General features: G+C 44.3%; 1 protein-coding gene across 8 annotated transcripts in view; it reads left to right on the plus strand.

The window, feature by feature from the left end:
* The first annotated feature begins 786 nt into the window (after positions 1 to 786).
* BCL11A (BCL11 transcription factor A) overlaps positions 787 to 23,953 on the plus strand; it is a 100,138-nt gene continuing 76,971 nt past the window's right edge. For all 8 annotated transcript variants that reach the window (XM_054509861.2, XM_045884947.3, XM_064572483.1 and 5 more), the window contains exons 1-2: positions 787 to 1,204; positions 8,132 to 8,461. In XM_054509861.2, the coding sequence (XP_054365836.1) occupies positions 1,150 to 1,204; positions 8,132 to 8,461 (385 nt within the window). In that variant the 5' untranslated portion in view covers positions 787 to 1,149. The remainder of the gene's footprint in view (positions 1,205 to 8,131; positions 8,462 to 23,953) is intronic.

Consider the following 23,953-nt stretch of genomic DNA (forward strand, 5'->3'; position numbering starts at 1 on the left):
TGCCCAGGCACCTACAGGCCCCGGAGCTGCCTTTCCGGACCCGCAACCCTCCAAACTTGGGCTGGACTCCGTTTTGCTGCGCGCTTCCTCCCGCCTCCCCTCGCCCGCCGCGGAGCTGTAACTTGGAGGCTCAGCTCTAAACTTCGGGTGATTTTTCTTTGCTATCCTCTCCTCAGGCAAAGTTTCCCGAGCGCAGCCCCGAGCTCAGGGCTTTCACTGCAGCCCTGGGCGTCCGCACGCGGGGAGCGAGCGCAGCAGCCGCGCGGCGGTGAGGGGAAGTGGGTGTGCGCACAGAGGAGGGTGTCCGGGAGCAACTCTACCTGGCTTCCCTCCGCCCGCGCTTCCCGGGACCCAGGCTGCAGCCTCGCCGTATACGCTTGCCTTTTTTTTTTTTTTTTTTAAAGTAATCTTTCATTTTAGGGTCCGCGTCCGCGGGGGGGGAGCAGGGCGCACGTCTCGCTCCCCCCACCCTGCACCCCTCCCAACCCGGCCGCCCCTTTCTTCTCTCCCGGCCACGCTGCCGCCACGGCGCTAGCTGCGGCCACTGGTGAGCCCGCGGCCCCAGCGCCCCCTCCCCTCCGCCCGCCCCTCCCCCGGGGGCCGCGTCTGGCGTCTGCGGAGCCCCCCGCCCCGCACCTCCCCCGCCCCGCACTGGCCATTGGCTTGTCCTGGTCTCTTTTTCATGTCCAGCCCCTGATGTGTGTCCATTGGTGTGAGCTTCCCCTTCCCTCCTCCCCTTCTCTCCTGCTCGCCCTGCCCATGTTTTGTGTGTCTCTGTCCATCCAGACTCCTGACGTTCAAGTTCGCAGGGACGTCACGTCCGCACTTGAACTTGCAGCTCAGGGGGGCTTTTGCCATTTTTTTCATCTCTCTCTCTCTCTCTCTCCCTCTATCTCTCTCCTCTCTCTCTCTCTCTCTTTTTTTTTTTTTGCTTAAAAAAAAAAAAGCCATGACGGCTCTCCCACAATTCATCTTCCCTGCGCCATCTTTGTATTATTTCTAATTTATTTTGGATGTCAAAAGGCACTGATGAAGATATTTTCTCTGGAGTCTCCTTCTTTCTAACCCGGCTCTCCCGATGTGAACCGAGCCGTCGTCCGCCCGCCGCCGCCGCCGCCGCCGCCGCCGCCGCCCGCCCCGCAGCCCACCATGTCTCGCCGCAAGCAAGGCAAACCCCAGCACTTAAGCAAACGGGAATTCTCGCGTAAGTAACCCAATAATAGTAATAATAATTATTAATAATCACGAGAGCGCGCAGGACGAGAAGTAAGAGCGAGGGGGAGAGAGGGGTGTGTGCATGCATTTTTTAATTTTTTCACGAGATGAACCTCCGAGAATCGGGGTAAAAGAGCTTAAAGGGAGAAAAACAAACAAACAAACAAAAAACAAACCTCATCCTATCCCGAACCACAGCCGTACGTACACTTTTGGGATAGCACGCACCTTTTAATTTTTATTTAATTCACAAAAATTTGACTCCTCCTCTTTCATGCTTTCCGCTGCTTTATTTCGCTTTTCGAAAAGGAATGCAATGATTTCCCCTTCAGTTTTGCAAAATAATGAACAATGCTATGGATGCGAACAACTCTCTTGCAAACCTAGAGGAGGGAGCTGGAGGGGAAAAGGGGGGTTGCTTCCACTCACCAAAGGAAGGAAAACGGGGCGGGAGGAGGGAGCCCAAGCCAAAAAAACAATTCCCTGGGAGAAAAGAGGTGAGACTGGCCCTCGGACAGCAGCGCGCTCACGGTCAAGTGTGCATCAGGAGGAAAGTAGTCATCTCCACAATAGTGAGAAAGTGGGATTGTGGGAGGGGGGCCCCCCGGCGCTCTGGAGTCTGCCGAGTGTGGAGAGGGGCCGCGGCGGCTGGGAGAGCTTGACGACCGGGAAGGACGGGAGTCTCGGCCGGCGCTGCCGCCTTTTGTTCCGGCCCGAGGTGGGTGTTTGTCCCGCTGCCTTTTGTGCCGGCTCCTCGCGCTTGCCCTTCCGCGCCTCCGCCGCCGAAGTGCAGGAGCAAGGGCCCAGGGCGAGCGCGATGGAGGGAGGGCGCTCGGGCCGCCGCCGCCTGGGTTCCCGCTGCCCGCCCATCCCAGACGAACCTCAGTGGCGGCGAAAAGACGTGAAAAATAAAATAAAAATAAAAACAAAAATAAAACAAGGCAAAAGGATGTAAAATTTCTTGCCCCCAAACAGAAGCCAAACGCTCAGCCAGCCGTTTTCTGCAACGCTCTCCTCTTTGACTCCCCCACCCCCCCTTCAAAAATCTCAATCTCTATTAGAGGGGGAAAAATACAATTACCCCCTTCCCCAAAACCCCTTTGATTGCAAACTTAGAGCGCCGGCGGCATGGAGAGGGAGCGAGGAACTCCCTCCTCTTACTATTTTTTGGAAGATTTTCAAAAAAAGTGGAAGTGGATTTTGATTGGGAAAAATCTCGTGTCTGAATGTTTACAAGCACCGCGTGTGCGGGAGCCTCCTGCCAACAAACAGACAGAGGACCGAGCGCGGCGCGGCAGCCCGGGAGCGGGCGGCGGCGGCGGCCGGGCCTCGCCCGGGCCTCGCCGGGCCTCGCCGCGCCCCCGCCCTGCTCGAGATCGCCCACCCCGCGCCAGCCGTCTGCCCGCCCGCACAGCGGCAGGCCGAGCGGCGACTCCGCGCCAGCCGGGTCCACAGTGCACTTTCACCCCCAGCACAATGCCCAGACCTTCTCCCAGCCCACCAGACTGCGAAATCGGCTGGGGAGAAACTCAGCTTTGTGAAGCATTTTTATTTTTCAAAGCAATTGAAAAAGCGCGTCTGCCGCCCCCTCCCCCCGCCCCCGGACGTTCTTGTCCACAGCTCCGGACCGCGGGGAGGTCACCACGTGCTTTCCTTGCCCCCCTCCCACTGAGTCTGGCCACTAGCCCCCGCCTCCCAAGCGCTGCCAGGCCAGGTGGGGGGGGGGGGTGAGATGGGGGGGTGGGGAGGAGGGCAGAGTAGTATGTGCGACTGTGTGTTTGGGGAGTGCTGGATCCCGGTACTCCGTGCACCCCACCCTTGAGTTCCTGCCCTCTAACCAGGGCCTGTCTTGGTCAGCGGTGAGGGGATGGCGGTGGTCCTTTTGAGTCTTTATGGGGTGGTGGGTGGGTTACTGGGTCCTGACTAACAGAGTGCGTCTGGAAAGGCGGGCGGTGGGCACTTCGGAAAGTTTGGCAGCCAGGGAAAGAAAGGCGTGAGAGGGCCCACATCCCTTCCCCTCCTCATTTGTGATCCTTATTTTAATTTTTGATGCAATTTAAAACCACCACCTATACCCAATTTTGTATTTATTAAAGGGTTGGGGGGTGCGCATAGGGAGTTGAATTTTTCACTAGGCCCTGGAACTTGTCACACACTTCGGAAGCTCCCCCGCCCCGGCACGTTGCGGGGCCCTCCCTCTCCCCACCCCCGCGCATCCCTCCCTCGTCGTTCTCCCCCGCCCCCCACTCCCCCGGCCGCGCCGGATGCGGAGCAGACGCGGCGCGCGGCGGTGTGAAGTTACAGCCCGGCCAGGTACCGGCGGGAAGGAAGGGCAGTGTTCGCAGGACTCGGGAAAGCCCGGCCCTTCTTCGGAAGGATGCGCTGGGGGCTCAAAGGACCGACTGAGGCATGCAGTCCGGGCTGCTCCCCTGTCCCCCACCCACTCCCGGGTCCATCTCGGGACACTCCAGGCTGGGTGGGTTTAGCCGGCCTCTAGCCTTGTCTCATTGCGGTTTTTGGGTTAAGGGACTAGTATGGAGGGGGTGCGGGGGCCGCTTCTTTCTCATTTTCTGGGTGCGCAGAGGGGGCGGGAGCCATTCCGGTCTTCAAGACCCCCCCTCCCCCCCAATCCTCCGCTTCTTGGGCTGACTGAGCCATTCGGTCGCTAGGAGGCAGAACAAGATCAAGAAAGCTCAGCGAACTTGAACCTGTACCAGAGCCTCCCCCACTCCCTGCTCTGCGTTTCTCGGCCGGGGAGGGACGAGCTTTGCGAGGGTGGGGGTGGGGAAAACGGACGGTTAGGCAGAATTCCCTTTCTCCCCCCATCACCCCTTATGTCTTTGTTCTTCATTTTGACTTTAAAAATGCTCCTGGCCAGGGCTGCGGAGAAGCGCTCGGGAGCGCGGTCGACAACCCGGTGCGCCGGGCGCTGAGTGGGGTGCAGTTTTCGCTTTCTTTTGGGGCGGGCATTTTTGGTAGGGAGGAAAAGGGGAGTACGCACTCTCAGCTTTCGAGGCAAGGCCAAAGGGCGGGATCCAGCAAGTTTGCACTTAGTCTCCCGGTTCACTTCTTCTACCCCCACACCCCCGCGCAAAGCACGGACAACGGCGGCTACGTTGGGCTTGCACGGCGGCTCTGCAGCCGGACCTCTGGCTCCCCCGCCTCCTGCAGCTCTCGCCTCGGAGCCCGAAATCACAACAATAGTAATAGTTATCATCATAATGATGCGGGCTAGCAGCATCATTAATAATGAATAACCGCAGCAGCCGCTGCCGACGCGCTGCGCACACTCGTGCCCGGAATTGCGGGAGAAACGCATTTGCAGAGATTCCCCCAAAGTGAAAAGTGTAAGCCTGGGGACACAGAATGAATTTCGGGGCCCGCGCTTGAGGGGTGTGTGTGGTGATACCGAGACTGCACCAGGTTAACCAGCCGAGTTTTCCAAGCCTCACTTCCCATTTCTCCAACTGGCGGGGCCGGGGAACGGTGGTCACCCTGAGGCCGGGCTGGACGGCGGTGGAGGCGGCAGTAGGGGCCCCTGGCTGCCGGTCGCCTCCCGGCCTGGCCCGCGCCCCACGGCCCGGCAGCCGCCGCTGCACGTGTTTGCAGCGAGCGCGGCCGGAGGCTGCAGCCAGCAAGCTTCTTGCTTTGTGCCTCAGAGTCCCGGCGCCCAACTTCACTTTCGGCAAAGCCCGCCCCCGCCGGGCCCCCTGCCCCGGGCCTGTCGCCCTAGCCTTCGCTTTTGTTTCTTTGCTTTTCCTCTCCACATTTCAGACTTGGTGTGCTTCCTTACCCTGTTAAGACAATCAAAAGGAAGGACTTGGAAAGCAAACTTGAAGGCATAGCTCCTTTTCCCCCTCCCCCTCCCCCAGCAGCCCTCGTTTCCCTCGCTCCTTCCCTACATTTCTTCTAAAGCTTTTTTTTTTTTTTTTTTCTTTAAATTTATTCCTTTGCAACTGCAGAGAGGAAGGAGATCTCAGTCAGCCGCTGGGGCATTGAGACGTTCCAGTCTGTTTTGCTGTTTCAACGCAGAAGCATTTTATTTTCTATTTCTTTCTCCTCTTGTAGAGAATTCGCGGCTAATTATTATGATTATTTGCCCACTCCCTTCCACTTCAATCCTGGACTCCCCGCTTTGTAGCGGGAGGTTTAGGCCAAAGCTTAGAAACGATGGTATTGTGGGGGCGAAAGAGGATGGAGTTGAATTGAGGGAGGGGGTAAAATGGCTGAGGTTAGGAATGTTTTTAGGGAAAGAGGAATTTGCATTAAAATACAGAGAAATTATCAGATGCCCAGAAAGGAAATGTTGATTACCACTGAGAAAAGATGTCAATGCAAATCAGTAGACTACACCAAGAGAATGGTATTTTCATATTTTCTTTGTGCCCCACTTCGTCTCATTTTTAATAATATAGCAGCAATAATAAGAACACGTTTTGGTATTTCTCTGAACATTACTAGCCAAATGTTTTGCAAGAAGCCCGATGTTAGACGTATTTCATACATTAGGATATAATTCTTGTTAATTAGCAATAATTTACGTTAAGAGCATAGAAAATGTTGAGGTTACAGGTTTTATATCTGTACATTTGATCATCTTGTTATTTTCAAGAACTTTGCCTCCTATAAAATTAATTAGGTGAAATGTGGAGGTGTAATCAGCAACCTCTGAATTACCACTTCATTTCCTGGTTTTGATTGTAAATCAGTTCAGTCACTACATTTAGAAGACTTTAACCAAGTCTGTTTGCACCGCATTACCTTTAACTATTTGATACCTAGGAGAATATTTCCTTTTGCTCCTAAATAATATTTCCACTTTCAGAAATATGTCAGGCCTTGGGGATAAAAAAAAAGAATCTTAATGGTGGAGTTTTAAAAAGATTTTTTTTGCAAAGGTTCTAAGTAGTACTAACTTTAATAAAGCAAAATATTATCTCTGAGTCTTTCTTTAATCTGTGAACCTCAGAACTTGTAGTTAGTGCTGAACAACAACAGTAAAAAAAAGCCACATTTGTCAATGTGTACTTAAAAATCCTTAATTCAAATAGCAGTGATCTTGGAGATGACTTCCCTATTCGGTTCCTCACTTGGTCAAAATGAAAGCAAATGTAGGAGAAAAATGACATAGAGGCATAATGCAAAAGCACTTCCGTTTATCTCCTTTTATTTAAAAAGCATGCATGTGTATTCTGTATTTATCTTTTGGTCAGTATGTTGGGCAAAGAAACATAAGTGCTTACCTTGCTGCCTTTATTAGTGGGAATATAACCTTCATATTCCTGTGGTGACCTTATGTTAAATTAGGAGGAGTACCAGAGGCTAGAAATTATGACATGTCCTACTTGAGCACAGGTGCAGCTAGGCAGGGCTCTCTCAATATTATTTCACCCAGCACATCTGGGAGTTACTCCAGATCTTCCCCCTCAATATTCAGCCTGGGTAGGGTTGAAATAAATTTAACCTGAGTTCACTGGATTTTTGCACTTTATCAAAATCGGTTCCAATATTCTACACTCAAATTAAAATCTATTTTTTGATTCTCTGTGGCTTTAAGTTCATTAAATGTGAAATTGGCAGCTTGCTAAAGAAGGTCAGACTGATTAACTGTTTAAGACTTGTACATTTTCTGCTTCAGTTTTATTAACTGGCAGCATCCTGGATGTGTTTTGTATTTTGTGATTTTTTTTGATAGAGTAAGCATACGGTTTCAGGAGCAGAGACTTAACCAACTCTCTTTTCCTCTTTGGAAGGTTAAAAAAATGATAGAAGCTGTTCAAATGAGATGCTGGAGTATTTTGGTGCAAAGTTAAAAAAAAAAAAAAGGAAACAGGAATGAAAGACATATCTACCTTGTTATACCATCCGCTGGTGATTATGTGTGTAGAAATAGTCCCATAATGAAGCGTTTTGGAGCTCATTCAGAAAATTAGTCAACTTTGACAACATTAGGCGAAGTATTTCAAGTCTAAAGAAAGGACTTCTCAGCCTTGTTCTGAAATGTGGCGTTTGCTTGACCATTCTGATTTTTATGTGATGGAGGCCACCAAGTGCAAACATGTTTAGAATATTTTAGGCATTCCTTTCTTCAGAATGAAAAAATGACTAATTGGCTTATTTTCTTAAGTACTCAAAAGTATCCCATTTAGCTAATGTGTCTGAGAAGAATTGCCAGTGAATTTGGTATTTCTTTGATTTTGTGGCACTGCTGAGAGTGAGATCAGAAAGGTTTTTGGCAGTATGAATTATGCTGCGTTATGATTATTATTTAGATCCGTTTCACAGGTGAATGCAGTCGTTTTCTTATTATGACGGTGTAAATGTGGCACATTTTCTGTGTGATATAGTAGCATTCTAATTTATGAAGCTATGTCTCTGTATACTTAGGAGTATATACATTCACACACAAAGGGTGTGTGTGTTTATTCACCTCTCCTTTTTTATTCTTTGGCACAATGGACAACTTAGTCTGTAGGAAAAAAGAAACAAATTTGGTTTCAGTACATGTTTTTACCAGTTTTGGGGGTAGTTATTATTTAAGCTTTCTTTATATTCCCTGCCTTAAGGATTTATTTAACACTCAACATTGTTTCTAAACTCGCAAACCAAACACAGTTTATAGTGTGTGTGTGTGTGTGTGTGTGTATGTATGTATGTATGTTTTCTCAGGAGTTAGGGAAGTCAGAGAGTTTTCTTTAAATATATGATGATTTGTCTCATTGATAAATTTGCTTTCTTGTTGATAATCTTCACATCCTTACATGTTTTAGGTGCTCACGTTTTCTGGGTATTATATGAAGGAGCCTAGAAACACTTTATATGATGTGGTGGGATGGGATGGGGTTGAAAATGTATTTCCCCCTTTTCTCTCTGCTCTGGCGCGCTAATAATTGTGCTTTTGTTTCTCCAACCACAGCCGAACCTCTTGAAGCCATTCTTACAGATGATGAACCGGACCACGGCCCTTTGGGAGCTCCAGAAGGGGACCATGACCTCCTCACGTGTGGGCAGTGCCAGATGAACTTCCCATTGGGGGACATTCTTATTTTTATCGAGCACAAACGGAAACAATGCAATGGCAGCCTCTGCTTAGAAAAAGCTGTGGATAAGCCACCTTCCCCTTCACCAATCGAGATGAAAAAAGCATCCAATCCCGTGGAGGTTGGCATCCAGGTCACGCCAGAGGATGACGATTGTTTATCAACGTCATCTAGAGGAATTTGCCCCAAACAGGAACACATAGCAGGTAAATGAGAAGCAAGGAGAAAAGCTGTTTGCATGTTTTCTTTTCATTTACAGAGGTGCTGTAGCCAAGCACTAAGGAGTGGTGAAGTGCTTTCTGTATTTCTCCATGTGACTGTCCCTGACAGCCCTGTAATGTTTAAAATAATCATTCCTATTGCTTACATCCAGAACACACAAAAAATAAATATTTTCCACTTCACTGAGTCAGATGTAGGTGGTACACACACCTGATGCCCTCTCTCTGGATCTACTGATGCTGAACTTCTTTTCTTTTTTTTCTCCCCTTCTCATTTTTAAGTGTTGAACCTTACTCTACGTGGCCCAGTTTCCACTGTCCATTTCCAGTCATGGTGACAAGTCAGAGGCAAAAGTGGCCATGCAGACATTTGGTGGTTCGGCCGATGACCTCTTTGGGTCCGAATACCTGGTCAGACCTCCCTAGGGGTACAGTTAGTTCTCAAGGCTTCCATGAAGTGGGGTGGGCTGCAGGATGTTTTGGAATGGCTAGAAAGAGTTAACTGAGCTTCAGGGCTAGCCTTGGATCCATATTGGCTGTCAGCCCGTATGGGGCTGTAATTAAACACAGCCCCGTGGTGGGATGACACTGTGACCTTGACTTTAAGATGCCATTTTCGACTGGCCAGGCCAGAGTAGAGAGGGCAGTTGCTGAAGCGCACAGACATGCTTACTCGAAAAGTTTAAGGGCATGTTGGAAATTTCAAAAGGTTGGTTTGACAGGAACGGCTGCTCCCTGCAGCCTGCCTCCTCAGCTAAATGATAAATGCTTCTCTGTGCTCTCTCTTGTCTCTGATGTGGTTTTGACAGATGTATCTTGATTTTGTTTGTGGTTTACACAACCACATGTCACCCTTACAAATGTCCAGTCCAGACTTCCCCTGTTTCTGCTATAACACAACGTAAAAATTCTATCGGAAAAACACATACCCGTATTCAACAGCTCTCCTTTCGGTTAATTTTAGCAGAGAGGTAGCTAGGTGTGTGGGTTTCTCAGCAGCTCACGGGGAAAAAGAATTAGCGGGCTAACAGAGGGACTTAAATCCCTACTCTAAGTGATAAACAGCAGCCCTATATAGTGACCTCTAAAATGTGTTTTTGTGAAACAACAGTGATTTAGCACACAAGACAGAGTAAATGCAGAGTCCGTGGTGCCAAAAATACCAAGACTGTTGGTGGATCCCTTTCTTCTGTTTCCCCCCTGCCCCCTTCCCTAAAAGGCAGAAGGTTTGTTCAGTTTTAGGAAAGAGTGCGTATAATCAGTTGATTCACTGAAACTTGTCTTTCTGACCTAGTTTGACCACAGAGTTGAACTGTAGTAGGTCAGTGGTCCAGAGGGGATTAAATGTCGTATTATTTCTCCTTTTCCCCTCTGGAATTTGATCATTAAAATCAAACGTGGCATTTTCTTTCTTTCTTTCTTCTTTTTTATTTTAATGCTTCCTGCAATAACACTCAGATACTTTTCATTTAGTGAAACGAGAAATCTGTACCAGAGAAGCTGCATTTACAAAATATTTTTCTAGACTCCACCACATTTAGCTTAAGTGACATGTAGGTTAAGCTTTTATACCCCCGCTCCCCCCCACCCCCCCAGTAGGATATGGCAATGACCATTTCCATGTGCTGTCTTGTGACTGGAAGGAAAACGTAAGGCATGATTAATGAAGCAAGAGCCGGCAGAAGGGGATTTGTCGACTTCGGAGATCCAAAGCCTTTCTAAATCACCAAATATGGAGTAACACTTGCGTGATGTAACATCGTATTTACATATCGAGCTGCTCGTTTAAAAGACAAAACACAGTGTCTGTCAAGCAGGAATTAAAACCACACTTCTTACTGAGGTCCCAAATAGGTTATTCACTCTCAGATTAACCAGCTCCAAAATTCTGTGCTTCTGTACTTAGAAGAGGAATCTAAAAGCTGGGGGGAAGGCACTGTAGTGAAAGCTTTTTACTGTGATAGTTGTGAATCTACATAAGGAAAGAAAAGATATTTTCTTTAACTTCTGGTTGTCATAAAGGTTTTTTTTTTTTTTTCTTAAAACCTGGTACAATAGCAGAGCCTAGAGGAGCACCCCGCCCTGCCAAAAACAAAAACAAACACAAACACAAAAGAAAGCAAAAAGAAAAGAAAGCAAAGTTAAAATATGTTTTAGAGTGCTAATACTAAATAATTTCATTGAGACGAAAAGCAGTGTAAGGTATCTAAGATATTCAGTGGGTGCACCAGCGCTGCAACCCAGGTGAGGTAAACCTTTCATGCACAAATAATTACAAAGTCTTGATTCCTTTCATTGTGTTTAATCACCTGTTCCCACCCTGGAATTGGCTGAACATAAATAGCGTGGTCACATCTCAAAGCGAGATGTCAGTAACTAGAATCACGACTTCTCATAATTCACAGTAATGAATTAAGAGTTTCCTATGGTGAAATTAACATTCTACCATTGCACATAAATTAAGATGCCTTGGCCCTCAGGTGCCTCTGAAGGGAAGTTCTGGAAGAGGGCTGTGCACAACTAGCCCATTTCTCTCCAGCACGTCTTCCCAGTTCCAAGTCTTCTTTTCTTTTTATGGTGAGGAAGGAAACAAGAAGAATAATCATTCGGTAGATACTTAAATTGTGTCACAAAAAGAAAGGAGAAGCAATACTCCACATTAGGAGAGAGATCTATTGATGAATCTCTAGAAGAATATGTTTGGCAACCACATAAAAGGTAGTCATTTAAGTGCGCTGTGTAGGAAAGGCTTTATTAAAGTGATGTAAGTTGGATTTGAGCTCAGTGTGCTCTGTGCCATTTTATAGGCAGGAAGCAGGAATAAAACAATGACAGATTTTCCTGAGATAAATAAAGCTTAGAATTTGGGGCTTTCAGATAGGAGAATAAAGTAGAGTTCTTTAAATCCTTAGTAAAGTGATATGCATTTTGACTGTACACAAGCCTCTCCAAGAGGAGTATTTTTTTTTTTTTAAGAAACGATGATTTTTACCTGGTGAATAGATGGGTCTGTGCTCCAGCACTTCACCCATGTACGTGTGTTAACACATCGACGTTAATCAGTTTGGTTTCTCATTTCATTCAAATATTCAAAATATTGCGTGACAGTGATCCATTGAGACCACTGAAATAGTATTCATTTAACTGGAAATGAGCAGGTTATATTGCGTGGGGTCCAGTGCATGTATTTGTGTTTCAGATATTCACCACGAGGTATGAGCAGCCTGTGTGTGACTGGCAGTCAGGGCTTTTAATAGGGGTGTTGCTGTGTTTTCTAGTCTCCTATTTTATGATGGGGGAAATACTCATCAAAGACTAGTGAATGGGAAACTGCTGTTCACTTATAGAAAGGGCCAAAAATATAATCCCACAGTGTCAGATGTGAGGTTTTGGCTTATTATATGCAGAAATCTTCAAATTAGGGTTGGGCTGTTATGAAGTTAGCTTTTTAAGAGAATGGGAGAAAATATGACCAGTGCTATAAAATGTAGTCAAGTCTACTACCATTGATAAATATGATTTTTTTCTCCTTAAAATTGTGAACATAGGCCTTTATATTGGATATTTCAAAATTATTTGCTTAGGTAATATACCTCATCACTGGATAAAAATATGTAAGACAGTTACTCTAATGGGAGGGAGAAATACTAATTCAAAACAGAAATACATCAGCATGTTACTTAAAGGTAAATCAAATATAACATGCTTTTCAGAATCTAGAAAATCAACTTGCCTTTTCCTTTTGTACCCATTCTAATTCTCTAGCTCAGACTGGATTTGGGATGTATTTGTATGCTTCATGGTGTGACTGTAAATGAGACTATAAATTGTAGTATCCTAGTAGGACTACTTTTAATTTCTTTTTATTCGAGTGATTCTGAATAAAAACCACTGACATCTGAAGTGAATTTTTAGCATGGCAGCTGAAAAAGAAAACAACAAACAAACAAAAAAAACCCCAGTGTACTGGTGAACATTTTACTTACCTTCTGAATCCAGAGAGTAGAGAATATTGTTTCCTTATATATATCTAGGATTTTCATTGGGAGCCTGTGTGTTTGTGAGGCTACTACCCAAAGACTCATGTTCATGAGTCTGGGAGTCCTATATACAAGCTGTATTTGTAAATAAGACCGAGAAAGGTTGTGAACTGGCAGCTTGGATGTTTTGTCGAAGTACAATGTCAGAGAAACTCTCTCTAAGACAAATTGTAAATAGAACTGTCACAGTGATTGCATGATTGAGCCACAGAAGTGTCTTACAATTGTTGGCATTGTCAGAGGACTTTTGAAAGCTTAATTAAACACAGTGGCCCGCATGGCTGCTAAATTTACTTCGGAAAGCCAAAAAGGAAAAAAAAAAATTTTAAATGTGGAAGATCCCAAAGATCCCAAAGTTCTTCAGACATTACCCTTTCGGTCAGACACAGAAAAGAGGCATTGTGCATTTTCCTAGTTGTCTTTTATAAATAATAGTTTTGAGAATAGGGCCACGTGATATGAAGATCATCCTGTGTGTGATGTAGAGATTGTGTTAGTTTTTCTGTCTCCTGCTGTTACAGACAGTTAATGTAAAAATGGCCTTTTATTGGAAACACAAATATGTATTCACTTCAAGAACAGGAGCAGAGGGGGAAAGTTTCCCTCCCATTCTCTGTGTTCATTCTATGAAAGCTTAAAAAAACAGTGCTTTAATTTCTTAAATCACCCCATTCCTTGTGTTGCAAGTTGTGCCTTTTACTTTAAAGGATCTGAAATCTGTTTTGCACACCTTTCTCCGAGTGAATGTGGCATTTAATTGTGGAGCTGCCCATGGGCTAGAAAATGCAACTGGGTGTAGAAACGTGCAGGCAATGTCAGGACAGCGAACCTTAAGCTCAGGGAAGAGGAGAGTTGGATGCATATTAATGGCACATTTTCGAGTCCTGGAAAATCATTAATTTCACACCATAGCCTCAATGTAGTTTGGCTAATGTGGGAGGACTAAATTGGAGTATATAACAAACGTGCAGATCCTAGGGAAGCATTTTTCAGAATTTCGTGATTTCTTAAGTGAAAGTCTTTAAGAAAGAAAACAATAGATGAATGGTGGCAGTGCACACTAGTCAGTAAGAAAGGAAGAAAAGTTTGGCTTTCCTTTGGGGGAAAACATGAAATCGAACCAAAGTAGCACAGCTAGGGAGATGCACCGAGATTGCGGCATTCAATGTGAATTTAATGTACTTTGGTTGGTCTGTTCACACTCTTTACTGCACAAAGGAATCATTTGACAAAATTTACCCAAGCCTCAGTCTGTTTTTACATACCGTAGTACTAGCTTCATGCAATAAAAAGCACTTAGCATCAAACTGGACCCAGCCTGGCACCTTGCCACTTTTTTAGAAACAGATTTAATCACCAAGGATCTTTAGTACCTTTCTGCTTGTTCAGATTTCATTTGGGTCATGGTTATGTCAGCAGTGTTGTTATTACAAGGATTAAAAAAGAAAAAGATTTTAACTTAGTGCCCATTTTTAACATTGTCTCAAATCAAGCAGGTTTTTATATTATGTGTCAATTTGGAGGACATTAATGAAGTTCATAAATATGTTCAGACCATGTAATTTAATGGATAATAACCAGTACTTTTATTTGTAATGACAAATAGAAAATTGGCCATTGTATCCCTCCCTCCTCTATTCTTTCCTCCTACCCAGGTAAATAAGCATCCTTAAACTGCTTCTCCCTGTTACTTCCAGGGTATAGAGGCTCTGGCCAATATCAGTAAATTTACCTTTGTAATTTGCCATGTAGTTTTTACAACAATGACCTAATTAATTTGAGCATGAACCATATTATTGCTACTAGAGTCATTTTCTGTCACAAACTTAATTTCCAGGAAATGTAACCTGACGAATAAGAATGCTTTAGCTCTCCACATGTGCTCCTAGAGACCAAAGGCAAATTTAAAATAATAATAATAATAATAATAATAATAATAATAATAATAAAATGCCAGCATTATTAAAGCCAGTATGCTTGATGCCAAACTCAATTTGAAGCCAGCAAACATAAGACTGTATTTCTAATCAGTTTTAGAATGTAACGTATTCCATATTGGGTTCACTGGAATCTGTCTCTCTGCTTTTTACTGGCCAGCTGCACTCCCTATGCATTTTTAAAACATTTCAGCAAAGGCTTTTGCTGTTCTTAGCAGGGTTAGTAACTTGGGGTCTATTTCTGAGCTCATTCGTCATTCTGCGATGGCATTGAGTTAGGTTGGCAAGGGAAGGATTTGAAGCATGGGGGGTGGTGAGGTCACTTCTGACCCCAGCAGGGAATAGGTGAGCTTCATTTGCCTTTACAATAGGCGCACAGTTACTGCACCTTGGAGGAGCACTCAGGTGCCGCTCAGATGGGCGCATGTAAATGCCCTGTCAGATGCGGAGCTGGAATATTAATGCTCCTTCCACCACCGCACCATAATAAAGCTGTACACAGCAAGCTTAATATGCAGCTAGTCTGGGGAATTGTGTAAACTTAGATAGCCCAGTGTGAAAGACAGCAATGTAAAAATGCTCGATATGCTACAGTTTCCATTCTTGTTCTCCTTTGATCTATAGCAAAATGAAAACATCATCCTTTCCTCCTCTTGGAGTTGTCTCCCCAACTCTGCCACCTCCCAATCCACCACCAGAATTTTTTGCATGTGTGGTATGGAGAAGTGCGACATAATTTGTTTCATATGGTTAATTACAGGCGTTTGAATATTTAAAATTTTAAATAGCTGCAGTTCCAGCTTTTCCTGTTAAAAGTGTGTGATTTGAACAAAGGGAATACAGTGTAAATATTTGTGGTGATTTGCAACACCCCTCTCTCCCCATTAAACACATACACACACGCGCGTGCGCGCGCACACATTCAGTTTAGATCTAGGGCTGACTTAAAAGACTTCTGTACCTTCATTTATACTTTTTATTTTAACCAACTCTCAGTTGGAACTCCATTAAAACATTTCGCCATTATTTTTTGAGTCCACTTTTGCTTGAGGTTTTTAAAGAGGATTTTTATAATGTGTTCATTTAACAGAATCAACAGCTGTCAGAACCAGTTGTGGTAAATCCACAAAATGTACAAAAGAAAATACACACGTTTCCTGAAACAAAACACTTGGAAAAATAAGCTGCCAAGAACTGGTGAATGAGAAGTTTGCAGACAGGGAACCGGAGTGTTTCATCTCTGGAGACTGATGTGAGCGGATCTGATGCAATGCCCCTGGAAGGCTTACCTGACCAGGTGGCTGCGCTGGGGTGGTGCTCCCCATGCACGCAGGCTGGCCGGGGCTGCAACTTGCTCCTTCTGCCCTCCTTTTTTTCCTTTTTGATCTCTCTACAGAGATAAAATACCAAGTTTGTAGAGTGCTAAGCAACAAATTCTATCCACTAAAGGTGAGATGATCAGATTTAAACTTCCTGTAGAAGAGGTGAGAAGGCGCCCAGCACACCCTTTTCCAGATAGAGTTGGCTGTGTGTTATGCCGAATGGAATCGGCCCCGCCAGGGGAATTCCCAGTGGGAGCATGGAGCAGGTCTGCTGATGAAGGGGATACCTGGGGACCTTGGGTCACTCACAATGCGTTTCTGTTTGTATTTTCACTCTTGTGAGCATTGGCGATGAACAATTACACCTACAATTTGATCTGAGTTTTAGATACAGGTGAGTCCACTGATTAAAAACTCCCATTAAAATGAAGAATGGAATTATTGTGAAGCCTGCGAAGGTGCTTTTGCAGAAAGAACACAGGTGCTGTTGTGTCCCCTGCCCTCTGGTTTCTGTTTTCTTTGAATTTTCTACAAAACACAAGGAAGCCTCATGCTAAGCATCAGGGCACTTAAATTCATATTCATCAGTTGTTCATTTTCTTGATATGTAATGATGCATAAAAAAACTGCAAAAAACATCACATCTGTTAATTTTTAGAGAAAGAAGGTGTAGCTTGGATTTTTACCTTAGTTGGAGCACAAGGCCCTGCATGCCATGTTTGATCTTTTTACGTTTTTAAATATGGAGTTTCTCTTTGGGCCAAAAAAAACCAAAACAAAAACCCCAAAACAAAACTCTGAAGCATTTCCCTTTAGTGACTCGGGGGATACCACGATTTCATGATTGATTTACGTTTAGGGGGCAGCTCACAATGAACCATTTACTGCTCCTTTTAGCCCCCTCCTCCACAAGTCTTTTGAGTTCACAGTTAAAACAATACATTAACCAATGTTAAATTTTAAATCTCATGAGTTTCTCCTACTCCATCCTATCCTAAGATTAAAAAAAAAAAAAACAACACAACTATTCTTTTACATTTAAAAGTGAACACTGGCTACTGAAGAATGATTTAAAGGCTGCGAAAATTTTTAATAATAAATCGTAACCTTCTCATGTTATGTTTTTGTTATGTTAAGGGGAAAAAAATCAATAAGGAAAAATTTAATTCTGATAAAGATACTCTTGGATCTTTGAAAACAACTGCTGTCCTTTTAACTAAAACATTTGAGCAGCTTCAAAGACTATGTATTTCTTCTGATCTTGGAGCTGTGTGACTGGTAGCAAGAAAGAAAAAAAAATCTTATTCTACATACAAGTGGATTGCTTAACAAGTCTGCACAGACACGTACTTGTTTGTACAATAGAGATAAAAATTCCTGTATAAAAATAATTCAGCTGCTGACAGCAGGCATTGTTGTTGGACCTGTCTTTTGTGCTTGTCCCAGCTCTGGGCCCCCTCTCCCCCCTATCTGCTTGGGACAGCTTGCTGCCTACAGACTCCTGACCAGAAGTTAATTGCTATATATTAAATGTATAGGTATTGTATCTAAAGAGGAACATCTCAAGCTTTCCTGTATACATTCCACTCTCCTTTCTGATGTGATTGCGGCGCTGCCAGCAAAGGGGTGGCAGGCAAACGCTCTAATAGGGAAAATGACTTGAAGGCAGTTAGGGGAAATTTGGCCTTCAGGTCCCATTTGCTCTGCAGTGTAGCATCAGTTTCTTAACTTTTGTTTTTAATCTAATTCTGATTTACTCTGTCACATCCCATATCAACCCTCATTGAACTCTACTCATGTAGAGTAACATTAGTGTCAAACGGAATTGGTCAGGACTGTGGACCTGTGGCTCATACAGATGGTTGTGAATGTGAGTTACATGCAGCTCTGCATCCGATTCTTTCTAATAAACGTTAAAATGGGGCATGTTTCCAAGCAGGGCCCATGGATAAGTGAGCTAAGGAATCAGGGATAGTACTTGGGTATTTTCCCCTTCTCTGTTCTCTTTTCCACTTCCTTGGTATACCTGCCTTTCAGGTAGGAGGATCAATTCTAGGAAAATGTCTGAGGCTGGGGGTGGGAGGGGGGAAAGAGTGGCAGAGGGAAGTTACTGGAGTATTTTCAGTAGGGGTTCAACACAATCACCAAAGCAGAGAGTCTTTTGGGTCCAGAAGCAGAGCAATGAGCATGGGCACGTGGTCCTAAGCTGTTATTCTCAGTCTGACTTGCACACTAGCTGAGATAGGACTTAACATGTGCTTTCATCTGGGTTGGATGTATGGGATGGGGGAAGAGGAGACATTCACTGGGAATTCTATCACTAGAATTTCTTAAATATCATGAGGTTAGTAAGGTGTGAGTTAGCATTCGAGGTGTGAGATAGATTCTTCTCCATACTTGTCATTGGGAAGCATGAAAATTCAAATTTCCACTATGTAATAACTGGGGTGGGGGGTGGACACAACGACTTTCTGAATGTCAGCTGATGTCTGCATGACCTGTTCTTCTTGAATTAAATGCTGTCAGTGTAGGATGGGGGGAACCCCCAGGAAGATAAATACCCAACGACAGGATTTTCAATCCTCAGAAGTAAACCAGATCTCGCTCCTCTGCCTCATATCCTTTCCTTTCTTGTTCTTTTTCTTTTGGAAGCAGAAACTTCTAAAACGAATGCCACTACAAGGCGATGAAAAAACTGTTTTTATACCACAGTGGATGTTTACACAGGAGACTCAACTTGAGGGGAAAAAGGCTTTTTGGGAGGGTGGTGGGACTCGTGTTAATCTGTTTTGTTGGAGGCCTGTGCAGTATATTGCCTATGAGCAACTCTGGGCTGTTTTTGATAAATTACCATGTTTAGAGATAGGTTTGGCTCTTAAGGGCTTAGTTTTATGAACAAAGTCCGTAACGATGTTTGCAGCCTCTGTTTGTCTCTTAGCCCCTTTGGCTTCACTAGAAGCTCAATGTTTAGTTTAAGCTCAGTCTGGAAGATATAACAATTTTGCATTAAAAAAATGAGGAAATCATAGGAAGAAAAACCCTTTGCTTTTTGGATGAATCTTACTGATAATTTGCTAAAGCTCATTTGAATTTTAAGCACTTCTTTAATCTTCAAAGGCTAAATTGCTTTATGAATATGCATGGTGTGGGCAGACTTCAGTTCATTACCTAGTTGTAAATTCTAATGACCATTAGGTCCTTCCAGTAATTGCGAATTGTTTTGCATTTTTGATTGGCCTATTAACATGTACATTCGGTGCACATCAGGCTGGCCTGTCAGCCTGCTGAAGGAGAAAAAAAAGGTGAAAATTGTTTATAGCACCAAGATTCTTAGATTTTCAATCTTGCAAAATTGATGATGTAAAAAAATTAAAGCAGTGTTTTTTCTTCTCAAGATTGAAAGTTCACCAAGAGATTTGACATATTTAATTTACATGATGACTTTGCACTCCTTCATTAATGCAATTTGCATATGAAGCTGTTGTTAATCACTTTTGATCATGTTTTGTGTATTAGCTGCCTCAGTGGCTCTCCTCCTAGGATGCCCCAGTAGAAAGGAGCAAAATGATGCATCTTCTTGCCAAGTTTCCTTTAGTGAATTGAGGAATTAGAAGTCTAACCTTGAGTAATTACATATGTTTTATCCGTTTTCTTTTAACATTAAGTACAGTTTGTGGAAGTGGTGGCTGGAAGTTGTTCTCATTTGGGGAGAAGACTGTAAAATTCAAGTGTATGATTGAGGCATATCCAGATCTGTGCGGAAATATGTGCTGCCTGTCCCTGTTCCCCCCGCGAAAGTTGTCGGGCAGTTTCATTGTTAAGCGGTTTGATGTCAGGGAGACTTGAATTTTCCAGCGTATTAAGACATCAGGCTTCTCCTTTGGAAGAGAGATGGCTACAAAGTACAGACAGACCTTTGCAACAATGCTTTGGGTCTTTTCTTTCAATATGTGCCTAACACCCACAGCCCTCCGTCTTGGGCCTGGGCTTGGCTGACTTTTTTACCTCTGAGCTCAAGGAAGTTTTCCTGTGGCCTCGTCCGGCTTCTGCTCTCCGCTGCTCTGTCTGTGTCCTTCTCTAGTCACGAGAGTAAATCTTGGTCCCTGGGCTCCCGGGTGCCTCCTTCAAGGTACACAAGTGCCCTGGTTGTGAAAACAAGCTGCTAACTAACGGTTTCCGATTTTTGAGAGACTGTGATTTTGGTATTTGCCCTTGCTGTTGAATAGCCCCGTGCTGTATTATTGATGCTCATCTTTGGTCTATGAGTTTATCACTGGTTAACAAGAAGAATCAGAACACGGAAACTGATATTCTGATTAAAAGGAATGTTTAATGAAAGAAAATAAATTGTGATGGAAAATGAACAGTGTGTAAGAAACATAACTACAATTTTAACCTCCGAGGGACCCTAGCACTGCCCTACTGTGACTTCCATCCATACCATGCTAAAAGCATGCTTCAGTTCAAAGTTGTTAATATTCAGCTGGGAAACAGTATCCAGAACACAAATAAATTATTAAGTGCATGAACTTTTTAGGCAGTAAGATGAACTGATGGGGTCCATCTGTGAGATCCAGGGGCTTTTTATTTGTGTGTGTCGAGCGATTCTGCCCTCTCCGACTTCACAGCCTTTGGTCTCCGGCCAACTGCATGCATAATTGATTCCACACGCACTATCATTTTCTTGATGTAATTGCTTTACTAAGATATGATGAAATCTAATGGATAATTTGCTATTTGAAAATGGGCAAAAAATGTTCATACTTTTTATTGGGGGGAGGGCAAGAGAGAAGGGGGTATTCAGATGACCGGCTATTTAAGAAAACACAACAAAACGAAACAGGCAAAACTAACTCATGCACTCTGCTTCAATCACATTGCTTGTGGGTAGGAAGGTCTTTGTGACATATGGAAGCCAGTGTGTAAATCTCTCTCTTTCTATCTCATATCACCCTCCTTCATTCCTTCTTTCTCTGTCTCTCCTCCAAACTTTACAAGAAAGGGATCCTAACAAGGTAAAAAGTAAACAATTTAGTCATCACAAGCCTTATTATTCAGTCTATCCAGGAGTTTTGCCATGTCGGTTTATTTAACTTCCAGGAATGTAAACACTGACACAGCCCTAGAAGCAGCCAGAAAGATTACAGTATTAGAGTTAAAAACCGTGAGCACGGAGTAGCTGTGCTTTATACTCAGCTATAATAACACTTTACATTGAAACATAATGGTAAGTCAAAACCGACTGGAAACTTCTGCTTATATGGAGTACAAATTTCATTCTAATAGATTGGCATAATCTAGTGTACCCGGAGTAGATTGTTATATAATGGAGAAACTGTATAAATGTCAAGTACACAAATAATTCTACGGGAAGTAAATGAAAAGTATTAGAATTTCTTAAATCACCATTAAATTTTGTTGGTGGGACAATCTCATTAGGTCCCTCAAAATCATGTGTGGCTTTGCATAAGTCTTTTAAAAATGTATTTTGAGAGAATTTATGGACATTGAAACATTGTTTTAATCCAAACCAGTTCATGCTTTAAATATACCTTAAAAAAATTGTACTGTTTTTCAAAGTACTTAAAGGGAGTGGAGGGGTAGAAAGCATATAAAGTGAATCCATCTCACTGTGGCAAACTGTTTTTCAAGTAAAGTCATAATAATGAACAACACATGATCTGAAATTTGATCAGCAAACATGTACTTATGCCAAGGAATTTCCTTTCTTTCGTTCTTTCATTCTTTCGTTCTTTTCTTAATTTCTTTTTTCTCTCTTCCTTTCCTTCCTTCCTCCTTCCCTTCCTTCCTTCCCTCTTTCCTTCCTTCCTTCCTTCTGCCATTCACATACCAAGGTTCTGTAAATCAGTAAAGTAGGGGGAGATCAAATCATAATACACAGAATGGCACAGCTAAGCTATCTTTTGGAAGAAACATTAAATTCACCACCACTAACAACAACAACCACAAAAAAATCTTTTTACAAAACTGGAAATGACAGAATAGTTTTAAAAAGGAAAAAAAAAAAACCCACCCCACCTTCTGATGCTCAAAACTTCAAACTATTAATAGACCACCAGTAAGATAGACTGTCTTTGTGCCTTGAAATGCAAAATGAGGGAAATAATTAGCAGAGGAACAAAATTCTCAAAATTTGAAGAACTTCTGTGATTACTGGGGGTACAGTGAAAAGAAAATGCAAATTTCTTCCTGATCTTAATTAGATTCGATTGTGCGGTGGGTGTGTTGGATTTGGGGGGAGAGGCGCGGGCAGGGATTGGGGGAGGCGGGGGTGGGGGTTGAGGCGAGGGGCTGCGTGATGTGGAGACAGGTTAACAGGGGTCTGGTGGTGTGTGTTGCGGCGGGGGGAGGGGGGGGAGGTGGTTTTTGGCGCTTGTGCAGTAAAGGGTGCTGATGGGGTGAGAATCCTGAGCCCTTAGTTTAGCTGGGCTCATTTCCCTCCGGTCTAGGAGATTCATTTGAGGGGAGGGGTGGGCACTGAAATAAGAGCCAGGCTGCCTTAGGAAGGGGAAGCTGCCTGTGGGTTACTTTCCCCGACCACATGGGAAAGCTGTGTGAGACGTTATGGCCTCCACCTTGTGCTCTGTGGCCATGGCTCAGTCTCTCAGGGGGGAGTCTGCACAGAACCCCCAACACCAGAGCACCGCCTCCCCGCCCCCCTCCCCGCCCCCCTCCAAACACGCTCTTTAGAGTTCACTGGTGTGGTTGGCCAGAGTCCTGCCAAAGTATGTGCAGCAAGTTTCACTGGCTGGATTTCCCCTTGCGTGAAATAATAAAAGCCCTGGCCAAGGCTTATGAATCTATTTTTGTTTCATTAATATTATTTATTATGTATTTTATTAATATTTTTAGGAGGGACTGTGCTCTCATTTGACCATTTGTAGTTATAATTAATACATTCCGTACTGGTTGTAAAAAGTGTATTTGCATTTAATTGCAAGTCAGGCTAAATTAATGGATATGATTTAAAACAAAACTCACTTAAAATAATCTTGCAGGGAGCAAAAGAAGGGACGGTCCTTGCATTAAATTTATTTTCTGGGTGTCTGTGGTGAGAGGGTGGAAAGGATTATATGGATATAACGGGAATCGTGTGTGTGTCCGAGGGACATGGGGGCCACACAGGGGAAGGAGGAAAACCTGGGCAGTAGGAGGGGCAGCCAGGAGCTCCGATCCTTTCTTTAATTTCTGAGGTTACCAGGAGGGGCTTAAGCAAAGTGGTCAAGTCCATCTGCTCCGGAGAAGGTGGTAAAGAAAAGAGGTTAGTGGCAAGAGGGAAGAAGCACAAAGGGAAAATTGTACACTGGGAGCGTTACTCTCGCGGCCGTGGTGTAGCCAGACTGGTTTAGCAGACAGACTGATAGATTGTTTTGTCAAGGGTCCCAGGGTGTGCCCTGAACTTGAAGCACTTTGTTTATCTTGAATAGAAAGGGAAAAGCACAGACATAATCGATGTCTAGTTTTTAGGAGCTCGAAAGAGGTAGGAGAACACAGAGGAGTCGGGGAGGTGGGGGAGGTGCAGGCCTTGGTTGTGGCTGTCCATTAACAGATGAACTTGGCCTAGGGCCAAGCTTTAGATGAGAGCATGTCAGGGCCCCAGTGCAGCCAAGCCTTTTCAGTGTTTTTTTTTTTCTTCCTTTTTCTTTCTTAAAAAAAAAAAAAAAAAAAATACCTGCTGACTGTACATCAAATGCTCCCAGGTCTTTGGCTAAAGGCAAGAAAAAAAAAAAAAAAAAACCACACACAGCCCAATTTTCCCCCCTCTGAACCAGTTGAGGCCAGTCTTTTGGCTACACACACAGGTTCTATCATCTTTCCTGGCTTGCCATTGGGAAAAAAAAGAGTTGTGATAACGCCAGTAACCCGGGGGCCCGGGCCGGAAAGGGTTCGGCGTGTTCAGGAGAGCAGCGTGTGTGAGCGCGTGCGCTGGCGCCGACGTGTGTGCGGAGCCGGGGCGGGCGGGCGGGCCTGCGTGCAGGTAGGACGTCGGTGCGGACGGATTCTTCTTCTTCTTTTTTTTTAATGGCTGAAGTTAAACTCCTTGTTGGGAAGGAGCTGTGAACTAGGCTGTTGGTGGCTCGGAAGGATAATACACCAGCAAGGCCCATGAAAGGCCAGGGTGGGGGAAAAAGTGCCCCGGTTGGAAGCGCCGCATTT

This window comes from Mirounga angustirostris, unplaced genomic scaffold, assembly GCF_029215605.1.
Source record: "Mirounga angustirostris isolate CCGP_5_RB_7025 unplaced genomic scaffold, mMirAng1.0.hap1 SCAF_10, whole genome shotgun sequence".
Taxonomy (NCBI): Eukaryota; Metazoa; Chordata; class Mammalia; order Carnivora; family Phocidae; genus Mirounga; species Mirounga angustirostris.